Here is a 14,072-nt window from a genome sequence, read left to right on the forward strand (position 1 = left end):
AAAATAATAAATTATCTGCTTTCAGTACTGCACCCCAGATATTTGTTCTATTGGCCAGGTTGCCATATCAACTTGAAAAAATATTTTATTCTATAGATGTTTGTTTTGTTTTGTTTTTTTTAACAGGATATTTTAAAAGGTAGGGGTCACTATTTAAAACAATTTAGCCCTTTATTTGGCATTGTTGCTCAAGCAACATGTGTCTTCTATGGCTCTTATGGAAGATCTGCATCTCCAAACGCCTGTTACTTGGCACTGTTGCTCTCGTTCAGCATTAAGTTACGTAAAGCAGCTGTTTTCACCATCTGCCAATAAAAGAGTTAACTGGGCAGGATCCACTCCTGCTCAGTTAAATTACACCAGAGGCCCAACTGCTAGTATTAATTGGTATTTAAGCAGATAATGCTGAATATTAGTGCTGGTTAGTGCTGGGATGGTCAGGGAGTGGAGTCCAGGTGGAACCAGAAGTTATCCAGACATAGTAACAAAGTAAATGATGGCAGATGATGGCCCAAATGTTCCATCCAGTCTACTCAACCATACATGCTCCATTTAGATGCTAAAGGCATTGTGGGTATATCTTATTATAGAATCTCCCTGTGTGCACAGCTAAATATTTGCATGTGGGAATACTAATATACTGTAAGCATATGCATACAATATAAGCAATATACCCGAACACCTACTATAATTCAAGCTAATAACTTTATATTTTTCTTCAAAGCACTTAGTAATATTATACTTATAGGATCAAGGCCTCAGACACACCTCCTCCACCTTCAATAATAACTTGTATCTGGTAGGAATATTGGTGTATAGTTCTCCTCATTGGCCTCAATTCATTAAATATGTTTTTTAATTCATTTGCAATAATTTAATCTTTTTTAGAAGTTTTATAAATAATTATAAGTTAATCTTCTGATGAATTTCATACTTAAATTCATCTTGTTTCAACGCAGCTGGGAATTAATAATCCGACATGTTTCGCAAAGAATTTGCTTTATCAAGGATCTCCCTAAAAAAATATATATATAAAAAAAATTAAATTGCCTTAATGATAATATTATATCTCCATACTAAACTCACCCAAAAACCTCTAAAGATCAAAAACCATAATCAAATGGAAAAACCTACACTTACCAGAGCCGCTAACATCATCCAACTCACTCAAATGTTAAGATAAGTTTAAATTCAACCCGCGCATTGAACTAATTGCGATAAATAGTAAGCCATCTTGAGTGGAATTACAATATAAGCAATGCATTAAGCATACTGTTACAGAAATAGAGGACATATGTATGACATCTAATCAATATTCACCTAGCAGCAGAAAGCATTTTCTTAAATACTGGCTGCTGCTGGCTGAATTTTGCCCAGATGTTTAGTACCTATAAGGCACTGGCAATGAGTATCCGGGTGTTTGGCAGTACACAGGTACAGCTAATGTTCAGTGCCATAGCCAGAGTCAAGTGGGTATAGTTAAGACAGTATTCTATGATGCCAAACTTAGCTATCCAGGCACTGGGATTTTATATCTGCAATGTGTGAGGGGAGGTAGACTCAAGAGTAATGTTAGGAAATTCTTCTTTACGGAGAGGGTGGTTGATGCATGGAATGCGCTCCCGAGGGAGGTGGTGGAGAGGAAAATGGTGACAGAGTTCAAACAAGCATGGGATGAACACAGAGGATTTTTAATCAGAAAATAATGGGTGTATATTGAAGGAACTAAGGCCAGTACTGGGCAGACTTGCACGGTCTGTGTCCCGTATAAGGACATTCAGTTGAGGACAGGCTGGGGAGGGCTTCAATGGCTGGGATGATTAAGAGGGGCTGGAGTGAGCCTTGAAGGAGGGAGTAATGAATTGCAATCATCCAATTTCAGACTCAACAGGCTCTGCATATCCTGTCACTGTAAGAAGGAACTTAGTCATTGCAATGGACATAAGCCAAAGATGGCTGACTGAACTGCTGCTCAGGCTTGCGACGCCAAGGGAAGATCAGCGTGTGAAAGCACTCACAAACCGCAGGCAACCTTCACCACATTAGAAAGGAGTGCCTTCTTGTTCCTGGAAATCCAAAGGCACTCTGTTCCTGCTAATTCATGTGGGCTGTGCCAAGTTTTTACCCTCTCCAAACAGGTGGTGAGATTGGATATCATCTCACCCTGGTCACAGTCCAGACTAGGTCATCTATGAAAATCTGACCTACATTAGAAAGTAGGTGACATCAGTTGGGGGCAATAGAAAGATGCAATGCGGCATCTGGGACAAAGTTGGACACTGCAGCATGCAAAGGGATTATCTCAAGCAAGTTGATTTTAAGGGCAGCCCCCCCCAACAATACAAACGGACTGATTTTACCATGTTGTTTTGCCTGCCTTAATGTAACATATGTTCAATAAAATTATTTTATTTTTTTAATTTATAACATTTTATTGAAGGAAAAAATTAATATAATTTTAAAAACTTAGTTCTTTTGAAAAGAACCTTTTTTATTTGTAAAGAAATTATTGCCGCTACTCTGATCTGAGATGTGCTGGAGTTGTAAGCGCAGTACATATGTGAAATGCATTTGACGTGTCCTGTGTCTGAATTGTTTAAATGAGAAGAACAAAACCAGAGTGGAATTGTCCCAATCAGAATGGTGCACAAAAAAAGTGTCTTTCAACTCATCTGATAGATCCAAATGCCTTTATTCATCCAAAGTTCCGTAAATCCATACAATGACTTTATGACTCGACATGCAAATGTTTCGGCCTACCCGGCCTGCATCAGGAGTCGTGTGAATCTTCGGGTGTGCAATGAACCGAACAGAAAAATACACAGCCCAAGCTAACTGCTGCTTCTACACGTAACTTTCAGAGCACTGCAAAACGCCGCGATCTATCAGAGGAGTTGAAAGACACTTTTTTTGTGCTCCATTCTGATTGGGACAATTCCACTCTGTTTTTGTTCTTTTGATTCTTGTGGTTTTGTTTCCCCTGTTCTTTTGTGTGTTGTTTAAATGAGAAACATTATTGATAGAGGAGAGTTGCAAGTTCCGCAGTCTTTGCTTCACGGGCTGTAACCTACTGCAGAATAAATGACCCTCGGCATCAATTTTTTCTTCCAGTTCACTTCAGGGCTAGAGCGGCCTGGTTCAAATACCACTGCAGTCCCCTGTGACCTTGGGCAGGTCATTTAACTCTCCTTTGCCTCAGCTTGTAAACCCTCTGGGGATAGGGAAATACCCAAATACTGCAACTGAATGAACACTGTTTCAATAGCTTTCTGGCTCATAGTCAGTATATAAGAAAGCAAATACAGTATATTCTTCTCTTCTCACATTAGCTGATATGATACTCACCATTGGCATTAAAAAAAACCCCCAAAACTACTGGCTGCTGTGGCTGAAATAAAAACCTGGAATCCGGACAGTGGCAGCCCCTGAATATCTGGATTCAGTGGTGACCCTGTCTGGATATGTTTATATGTTCTTATGTTTATTACAGCATTTATATTTTATGGTGTAAAAGTACAGGCAGAGCGTTTCTCTAATGATTCCCCTGAAGAAGCTATAGTGAAACAGGGGCCTTTGTCAGGAATCCTGGAATGGCATCTGTACTGATTGGATTAGTGGCTCTGTGAGGCCATGAAGATTTTCTGTCAAGTTTCAAGTTTTATTAAAAATTTGATATAATCGCCTATTCAAAAATTTCTAGGTGAAATACAAAATTAAAAACTTTACAAGGCTTAGATACTGTGACCGGGTAAGACAAGTTTCAAGTTTATTAACTTTTAATATACCGACCATCAACTAGTATCTAGCCGGTTTACAATAAAATGTTAAAAATAGAGATAAAAAATTATATATATAAAAGAAGATAATAAAAGTGTACATTAAGGACATGGACTGGACGAACTTGAAGATGATGGTAAGAGGGGAAGGGAGGGGAAAAGTTACATAATTAGAAAGAGAGGAGAAGGAAAAAAAAAAATTGAGATAGGATGGGGGGAGAGGATAAAACATGTAGGATGGGATCGCTTCATAGAAGCGGTTGGTTGAGTAAGATGGAGATGCTTTAAGAGCAGGAGAAAGCATCTCGAAATAAGAAAGTCTTTAAGCTTATCTTGAATCTATCAAGTTGTTTTTCGAGGCGGAGTTGATGTGGCAAAGCATTCCACAATGTTGGGGCAACTACTGAAAATTTGTTTTTCTGGTGTAGAAAAAATCTTTTATAGAGGGAATTGAAAGGAAATTCTGGTCTGTTGATCTTAGTGTACGTGTTGAGCATTGTGGAATGAGAAGCCTATCAAGATATGAAGGCTGATGGGAGAGTTTAATTTTAAAGGTCAGTAGGATGGTTTTATAAGTAACACGATGTGTGATAGGAAGCCAATGCGCTTCTTTCAGGAGAGGAGTGACGTGATCATATTTACCTAATTTGTAAATGAGTTTTATTGCCGTATTTTGTATTAACTGTAAGCGTCGGATTTCTTTTTGGAGGAGTCTGTTATATAGAGAGTTGCAATAATCGAGGTGGGAGATAACTAAGGAATGAACCAGAATTTTGATAGCATCCGTGTCTAGGATGGAGGTTAGCGAACGAATAAGGCGAAGTTTGTAGAAACAGATTTTTACCACCGAGCTGATGTGATCGTGGAAAGTAAGGTCCATATCGATGATAACTCCCAGTAGTTTTATTTTTGTTTCAATTTTTATAGGGGTGGATTTGATAAAAATCTTTCCTGATAGAGACTCACTGTTTTTAATAGGAAGTAGGAGGCCGCAGGATTTATCGATGTTGAGAGAAAGTTTATTTGTGTGAAGCCAGTCACTTATTGTATCTAATTTATTGTTGATATCTTTTATTTCTGAGGTGTTTGAGGTGTTGACAGGGTGAAGTAGTTGAATGTCATCCGCATAGGCAAAGATGGTGAATCCAATTGACTGTGCCAGGGTAAGAAGAGGTGACAGAAAGATGTTGAATAGTAAAGGGGATAGAATAGAACCCTGCGGGACACCGTAAATTTGTGGTATAGATGAAGAGGTTTCATTCTTTACGTGAACTTTAAAACTGCGTTCGTTAAAGTATGAGGTGAACCATGAGAGAGCTGGTCCTATAACGCCGCAGTCTTTGAGTCGGTTGATGAGGAGAGAATGGTCAATAGTATCGAAGGCTGCAGACATATCTAGAGAAATGAGGAGGACGGATTTTTGATGATCATGAAAATAATATATAGTTGAGATGAGGCCTAGCAATGACAATTCGGTAGAATGAGAGGAACGGAAACCTGTTTGACATGGGTATAGAGCATGAGTGTTGTCGATAAATTCTGTGAGTTGGTTATGAATGATTTTCTCAGTCAATTTTGATATTAAAGGGAGATTAGCAATTGGGCGGAAATTTGCCGGCAAAGAGGGATCTAAGTTGTGATTTTTTAGTTTTGGAATAACGAGGGCTGATTTCCAAGCTGTAGGAACAAGGTTATCAGAAAGGGACTTGGATACCATTTCCAAAAGGAATGGCCCAAAAAAAGAAAAGAATTTTTTAAGAAGCGAAGAGGGAATACTCTCTATAAGATTATTGGGAGTATTTAGAGATTGTAGAATTTGGAGAAGATTTGCAAGAGAAGGGGAGTTTAAAGTTAGAGCAAGTGCTGAATGATAGATGAATAGAATCATCAGAAATGTCTGGAGAAGAGACAGAGGAAGAAGGTCCTTAATTTTTGTATCAAAAAAGAGTGCAAGCTCAGTAGCAGATGGCTGTGTAAGTAGGGGTGAAGGTTTCTTTTTAGAATAAGAAGAAAGCGATTGAACTAGATTGAAAAGAGCGGAGGAATTGCGGGTAGATATATTTAGAATAGTATTCTTTCTTGGTTTGTTGAATGGCAGTTTTGTAATAGAAAGCTTTTTCCTTAAAAAGGATAAGAAGATTGTTGCAATGTCTTTTACGCCATTTATGTTCGATGGAGCGGAGTTGTCGGTGAAGAAGGGCAAGTTTATCATTGTACCAGGGTTTTTTTGGGTTTTTTTTTTTTTATTCTGGCTTAGGGTAAGTTTTTTCCTGTGGAGGGGCCAAGAGGTCCATTAAGGATTTTGTAGAAGTGTCCCAGAGTGAAAATTGTTTTTCAATTGAAAGGGTATTGAAATCATGTAGGATTAATTTAAAAGGAATTCTGAATGGCGGAGAGAGTTATTTTATTAGTATTTCTGGAGGTGTAAGTATTTTGTTGAGTGTAATATGGGTACGACGGAAGATCTAATTGCCAATTAATAAGGATGTGATCGGACCAGGGGAGAGGGTGAAATTGAAAGTCTTGAAAGAGGTGGCTGATAGAAGTCGGACTGAAAATCATATCTATGGTATTACCGGCAGAGTGGGTAGGCATAGAGATAAGAGGGGTTAAAGTTAGATCGGAGATTAATGTTAAAAGTTCTGCTGTGTTGTGATGATTGGGAAAATTAAAGTGAATATTGAAATCTCCAAGAATGATAAAATCAGGATAGGAAATGTTAAAGTCTGAAATAGTAGAGATAAGAGTAGATAGTGATGCTTTTGTAACAGGGGGGGAAGCTAAATCAGGAGGAAATTAAGAGGAGGAGAGTTTTTTTAATAGAAAATTGAAGTGTTTCAACTGGAATGTTGGAATAAGAGTTGAAAGAGTTAGACTGAAGAGGAATAGTAGTATGGTATATTACAGGCTAAACCTCCTCCTTTTTTGTTCAGGCGAGGTTGAAATATTGCCTTATAGTTGGTGGGGCATGCTTGGATCAGGTAGGCATCCTCCCCCTGGGTTAACCAAATCTCAGTGAGGCATAAAATATGAAGGTTGTATTGAATAATCATATTGTGAATTAAATGGTGTTTATTTTTGATAGACCGCATGTTTACGAGGCCTATATTGATTTTAGAGGAGTGATGAGATGATGAAGAACGAAGAGTAGAAGCGGAGGAAGTAGGAATAGTGATATAATTTCTGAGCCGAATTTCAGTGGGAGTAAGAGGGGGGGGGGGTTTAGCAAGAGGTCGGCGGCCCCATATTGTTGGAATAGAGGCCATAGGTTTAGAGTTAAAATATAGAGGTGAGGAAGAAAAAAGAGAGGTAGAAGTAGGAGATAAAGTGAGAAGATTTAGAAGGTTATAGATAAGAAAAAGAGTTCCAAATTGAGATGAAAATATACCTAAAGGTTTGATGGAAATGATGTTAGGGAAGTAGAGAATAAAAGCATAAAGCAGCTGCATGAAGGAGCGCATAAAGGAGCAGGACCTGGCGCGCGCCGAAGGCACACACACTTGGATCAGCCAGAGTCCTGACCTGGGTCATCCAAGCCTTGGCCGAGCAGTTGAGCGAGGCATGGAGGGTAGAGGGGTGTCTGCATCAAATAAAGAATGTCCAGCAAAGGTGTGTAGTGTGAATTCTTATTTATTTTATGGCTTATACTTTGGTGAAACAAAAACACAAAACTTGCCCTGACAGCCAAACAACCTGTTAACCCAGCCAGGTTGCAACAATTGTACAGTTCCACAATCTATGCTCTGCCAGTCTGTATTTCAAACAAAGAAAAATCAAACTTTCTGTATCACAGTCCTGCAACCAGCTGGTACTGCTCTGCCCAGTTCCCTCAGTATTCCTGGGCTTTATACAATGTCAGAAGCAGTGCTTCCTACTCTTCTGTTCCCTGTGCTTAATTAGAAGCAGTGATTCTTCACCCCTCTATCCTCAGGATTTGTGAGGCAGTTCCACCTTATCAGCACAGCATATAGTTTCCCCAAGCTTTTACTCAATAAGCATGTCTTCAGGTAAACAGGAGCTATCAGGTTCCATTTCATATTCAAGTGTGCACATTTCTTCTGGCATTTCAATATCAAAAGTAGGGTTATCTTCAAAGGAGTGCTTCCAAGCTTTACTCCTGAGCGTTTCTCCCTGTTGCCTGTGGGAAATGCTGCTTTCTGGCTTCTGTACCCTGGTCTGCCTCTTTCCATGGGTTCAGGCAGGCTGAAGTTTGGTGGTTGCCTCTCTGGCCTAGAGCCCACACCCTTTTCTTTAGCCCTTTGCTGATCATCTCTAGGAACACCTGGGGTTCTCTGGTGCTTTGCTAATGAGCCTGGATAGCTTCCCTGTTGACTAGCCCTACCCCCAGCAGAGCTGATTGCAGGAGCTAATCCCTTTGTGGGTTTTGCTATCACCGGCCTGGTGCCTGCTGGTACTTGTAGTTCTTTACGTTTAGCATAACTAGGCAAGTATAATCAAGCCACTTTTGGGCTGCCTTTCACTGGGGATAAATTCTGCAGGGCAGTTTCCCTAGCCTGCCTGCTTCTAGGAGCAGGTTTAGGGATATTTTTAGAATACTGCAGGGTTTCTTCCGGCATGACAGGGCTCTCCCTGTCACAATACATAGACTTAATTTTAAACTGACCAGACATACCAGAACATGAAGGGTAGGTGGGGAGGAACTACAATCGTTAAAAGAAAAGAGAAACATTTAAGGTAAGAGCAATTAGGGAGGTTTAGTAAAAAAAAAAAAAAAAAAAATCTGAGAAGATCTTTCTTATTGGAAAATATCAGTAAGTTTGGAATTATATTGAGAAGGCGTCTTTGAAAAGATGGCTTTTCAGTTTCCCTTTGAAGCGGTCGAGTGTAGGGCATTCCATAGCTGAGGATCTGTGACAGAGATTTCCAGGCGTCTTGTACCAATTATTTTTAAAGAAGGTACAGTTAATTGCTGATCCCTAGGCTGAAGCGAGCGCAGTGGTCCATATGGTGTATATTCCTTTTGGTATTGAGGACTGGGGCAATTGACATCTGATGGCATTCTGAACAGATAAGTTGGACAATTTTATGAGTCTTTACATTATATTTATTTATTTATTGTTGAAAATTATTTGGCCTATGAGGTGGAGTTTTTCTGACCCCTGATGTGTCTTTCCCTTCTGGTATTATCCAGAAGTGGTTTAGTCCCTAAACCCCCCCCCCCCCCCACACACACACACACTTTATAAAACCGTAGTGCAGTTTTAAGCACCGGCTGTGCCAGTAACAGCTCCGAAGCTCATAGAATTCCTATGAGCATCGGCGCTGTTACCACCATGGCCGGTGCTAAAAACTGCGCTACGGTTAAAAAAAAAATAAGGCGGGGTGGGGGGATACGTTAGTGGAGATGCTTTGCACACAGTAGATGACGCTGAGGTCTTATCTCCACCTCCACTAGTCTAGTCCTTGTATCTGTTATTCTGTTATTTTTGCAAGATGGTTTTGGTTGATTTTTAAAAAATTTATTTATTAGTAATTCATTTCAATTGTGGGTTGTTGTATAATGAGTATTTATGTCCTGCCATTCAGGGAGTCATCAAGGCAGTTTGCAAAACTTAAGAACAGAAAAGAGCTACAAATAGGTCGGCTTGTTCTCCGGATCAAGGGGCTCTTTCAAAACATCTGTTAAGCAATAGGGTAGCAGTAAATCCCTGGTAACCAAATGCTAAGTGTTTACCATATTAGGAGGTGTGGCATGGGTGGAGAAAGGTCATGCAAGCTTCAGACAGGCAGTGTGCTGTACTTACCCAACATGGGACCATTTATTAATTCTTAAATAGGAGGTGCTAACAGTGGCATAGTAAGGGGGGGCAGACCGCTGCATGCGTCATCTTTGTGGGGGCGCCGGGTGCCTCTACTCCTCTCCGCCCCTCCCCCACATACCTCTTTATATGTTCGCTGGTGCTATCAGCATCTTCCACTTGCCGCTCGTGCCAGTCTTGGCTCCCATTCTGACATCACTTCCTGGTTATGGGACCAAGATGTAATATCAGAAGGAAGCCAAGGCCGGCACGAGGAGCGGGTGAAAGATGCTGCTTGCACTGATGAATATTTCAAAAGGTACGCGGGGGTGGGGGGGCCCAAGTGGTTTGAAAGAGTTGTGGGGAAGCACACAGCACGGTGATACCAGGCACCACCCCCCGCCCCCCAGGTGCCAACCTCTCTTGCTACACCAGTAGGTGCTAAGGGCGAGATTCTCTAAATGGTGCCCAAAGATTGGCCTTCCAACAGGAGGCAGGAGAATAGTCAGGTAGCAAAGTGATCGTATGAATCCACAACAAAACAAGTATGTGCAGGAGACCCAACACGGTACCATGTTTTGGTGCAAAATACGCCTGTCAAAACACTGTGTGTAAGCACTCATGAAAATCAACACAAAGTTTTGTGGACAATATCTACCCTAAGTCAAAATAATGCACTCTAAAAAGTCAGCTGCAAACATCACGGAGGGGGTGGGGGGAGGGAAGTGCTATTTGACTCCTCTCCTAGCTATTTCTTCATTGGGTTTCTTTTATGGACTTTGGATTTGGTCGAAAGATAGGCACTAAAGATTCACACGGTGGCTTACCCGTTGAAACGGTGTGAGAAAAAGTCGTCACCAGGCCATTCACTGCCCCATGGAGCCTTAATGAATATGCATGAGGCAGTCCTGCATTCCTATCATCTTCATTATATGCAAATCTCTTTCATACATATTCATTAGGGTTATCCCGAAAACCTGACTGGCTGGTGGTCCTCCAGGACAGGGACGAGAACCACTGCTCTAGATCAGTGGTTCCCAACCCTGTCCTGGAGGTCCACCAAGCCAATCCGGTATTCAGGATAGCCCTAATGAATATGCATGAAGCAGATTTGCATACCGGTCACTTCCATTATATGCAAATCTCTCTCATGCATATTCATTAGGGATAGCCTGAAAACCTGATTGGCCTGGTGGTCCTCCAGGACAGGGTTGGGAACCACTGCTCTAGATCAATGGTTCTCAAACCTGGATGATCATCAACCAGTTGGGTTTTCACACTCCCTCTGATGCCCCCTACCCTCCTACCTCTTCATCCCTTTGTATTTCCCTTCATGAGCAGCATATATTGATCCACATTTGTTCAGTGTCCATCATAATTAGATTGTAAGCTCTTTCGAGCAGGGGCCGCATCTTGCAGGTTGAATGTGTAGTGCTGCATTCATCTGGTAGCGCTACAGAAATAATAAATAGTAGCAGCGGTAGTAGAATATGCATGAGAGAGATTTGCATATAATGGAGGTGACAGGCATGCTAATCTGATCATGAATATTCATGAAAGCTCAACTAGCTGTTGGTCTCCCAGGGCAGGATTGAGAACCACTACTCTAGATGCGATTGCCCTTCTCTGTTGATCAGTTGACTGCTGTACTGTGTAAAGGGATGCTGTAATCACACTTTTGCAGCAACATATAATCAGCAATGATGTAATCTGTTTATGTTTCTTAACCCTTTAACTGGCAGGTGGTGAAATGGCTGCTTTACGTAACTTGATGCTGAACGAGATCAACAGTGCCAAGTAAACTGGCGTTTGGAGAGGCAGAGATCTCTCATAAGAGTCATAGAAAACATGTTGCTTCTGAGGAACCATGCCAAATAAAGGGCTAAATTTAAATTACCACCCTTCAAGGGTGAATGAATACTCACTTCAAGCTCATTTAGATGCTAAATGGCCTAATTTGAATCGTTTGGTCCATAATCCAGTAAAAAAAAAAAAACAAACCATTGCTACTTGGATCCCAGTCTGTATTTCCCACCTAAAAATTGTCCTCCAGCTGGTCAGTAGCTGTATTATTCCAGTTGATTCTTCCTGCTAGCTTGGCCTGGCCCTTAATTCACATCTGTTGTTTAAACCCCATAGGGCCAGATTCACCAACCTGCTTGATCGGGCCCAGTCTGGTCAGGTCCGACAAATTCAGCAAACTAAAATATGCAGATGGGGGTGATCGGAGGAATGCCTCCATCTGCTGGCACAGATCGCTTTTCTGTGATCCCCATGCATGCACAGACCATCTGCAGACGGTCTGCGCATGCCCGTCGGAGCCACAATCTTTTTTTTTTAAACTTAAACTTTTATTATTAGTTTTTAGCCCTGCAAGCCCGTGGCTTTAACCCGTGGGTTAAAACCATGGGCTCGCAGGGCGGGGAAAGGCAGGAGAGATTCGGGTAAGAGAAAACCGGGGCGGCGAGCAGGCAGGCAGGAGTTTCGTGGGAAGGCAGGAGAGATTCAGGGAAGAAGGGCAGGAGAAACCGGGGTGGCGATTCAGGGCGAACAGGCAGGAGAGGGTGGCGAGCAGGGCTTCCAGAGTCAGAAAGACGTTTTCAACTTGTCCCCAGCAGTAGCTTCTTCAGTTGATCAGCCAGCCCAGTCGGATGTGAAATTTTGTGTTGTGAATCACGTCCCTGCTTACTTTGCATGCGTTTCACCTCATTTGCATGCACGGATTCGAAGTGGATCTCAGGAGAGGTTAGTGAATGGGGCCCGAAGGAAATCTGGTCGGTACACGATCGGTTTGCTTTGTGAATCTAGCCCATAGTTCATTGTTACTTAAGTCTGGTTGGTTTGGGGGGGAGGGGTTCCCACTCTTTAGGCAATTATGCTGCATTGCATAAATTCTTTACATTTAATTCCTTCCATATACTTATTTATTCACTACTAATCTCTAAGCTCGATTACTGCAACATCTTTTAAAACCAGATACACTCAAGAGGATTTTCTAAGAAAGTTACAATCACTCCAGAACACTGCAATTAGGCTTCTTTGCTGTGCTACCAGAAATGTCAGATTTGGGACGTTGGATCATCTATTGTACTATTGTCCCTTGATACTTAAATTTTGGAGATCCATCTGGGATCAAATGAACAAATTATTGAAAAATCCAGTGGTATTGACATATGATACCATCCTATTTGGTACATTAATGAGGGCTAAAAGCAATGTTACTTACCGTAACAGTTGTTATCCAGGGACAGCAGGCAGCTATTCTCACTAGTGGGTGATGTCATCTGACAGAGCCCCGATACGGACATCTTGCAAGCATGTCTTGCTTGAAGAAACTCAGAAGTTTCGAGATGCCCGCACCGCGCATGCGCCAGTGCCTTCCCGCCCGATGTACCGGGCGTGTCTCCTCAGTTCAGGTAGCTAGCCTGAGAAGCCAACCCAGGGGAGGTGGGTGGGACGTGAGAATAGCTGCCTGCTGTCCCTGGATAACAACTGTTACGGTAAGTAACATTGCTTTATCCCAGGACAAGCAGGCAGGTATTCTCACTAGTGGGTGACCTCCAAGCTAACCCCAATGGGATGGTGGGAGAGTTGGCAACTTAAGAGAACAAATTTTGTAACACTGTTTGGCCAAACTGTCCATCCCGTCTGGAGAAAGTATCCAGACAATAATGAGAGGTGAATGTATGAACCGAGGACCAAGTGGCAGCCTTACATATCTCCTCAATCGGTGTCGATCTGAGGAAGGCTACAGAGGCTGCCATCGCTCTGACCTTATGGGCTGTGACCTTACAGGGAAGGGATAATCCAGCCTGGGCATAGCAGGAAGAGATACAAGCCGCCATCCAATTAGAGATGGTGCGCTTCGATACAGGTCGTCCCAACTTGTTTGGATCAAAGGAGACAAAAAGTTTAGGAGCAGTTCTGTGTGGCTTTGTGCGGTCCAAGTAGAAAGCTAGAGCACGTTTACAGTCCAGAGTGTGCAAAGCAGATTCCCCAGGATGAGAATGAGGCTTTGGAAAGAACACTGGAAGCACGATGGATTGGTTGATGTGAAATTCAGAGACCACTTTAGGCAAGAATTTTGGATGAGTACGAAGGACCACCTTGTCATGATGGAATACAGTAAACGGTGGATCCGCCACTAGGGCTTGAAGCTCACTGACCCGGCGAGCTGACGTGAGGGCCACCAGAAAAACCACCTTCCAGGTGAGATACTTAAGTGGAGCCTTGTTGAGAGGTTCAAACGGAGGCTTCATAAGATGAGACAGGACAACATTGAGATCCCAAACCACAGGAGGAGGTTTGATAGGAGGGTTGACATGGAAAAGTCCTTTCATAAATCTGGAAACCACAGGATGAGCAGACAAAGGTTTCCCCTGTAGAGGCTGATGGAAAGCCGCAATAGCACTCAGGTGGACTCGTATAGAGGTAGACTTGAGACCAGACTGAGACAGGTGTAGAAGATAGTCCAATACAGAAGATAGGGAAGCTCGCTGAGGTTCCGTGGCATTGGAAATACACCAGGAAGAGAATC

The 14,072-nt window shown here is 42.1% G+C and overlaps 1 protein-coding gene across 1 annotated transcript in view; it reads left to right on the forward strand.

Annotated features, from left to right (window-relative positions):
- LOC117361280 (acrosomal protein KIAA1210-like) overlaps positions 1-2,225 on the forward strand; it is a 156,027-nt gene extending 153,802 nt beyond the window's left edge. Inside the window, exon 12 of the mRNA XM_033946411.1 lies at positions 1,883-2,225. Coding sequence (XP_033802302.1) covers positions 1,883-2,046 — 164 coding nt within the window. The 3' untranslated portion in view covers positions 2,047-2,225. The remainder of the gene's footprint in view (positions 1-1,882) is intronic.
- The last annotated feature ends 11,847 nt before the right edge of the window (positions 2,226-14,072 follow it).

This window comes from Geotrypetes seraphini, chromosome 5, assembly GCF_902459505.1.
Source record: "Geotrypetes seraphini chromosome 5, aGeoSer1.1, whole genome shotgun sequence".
NCBI lineage: Eukaryota > Metazoa > Chordata > Amphibia > Gymnophiona > Dermophiidae > Geotrypetes > Geotrypetes seraphini.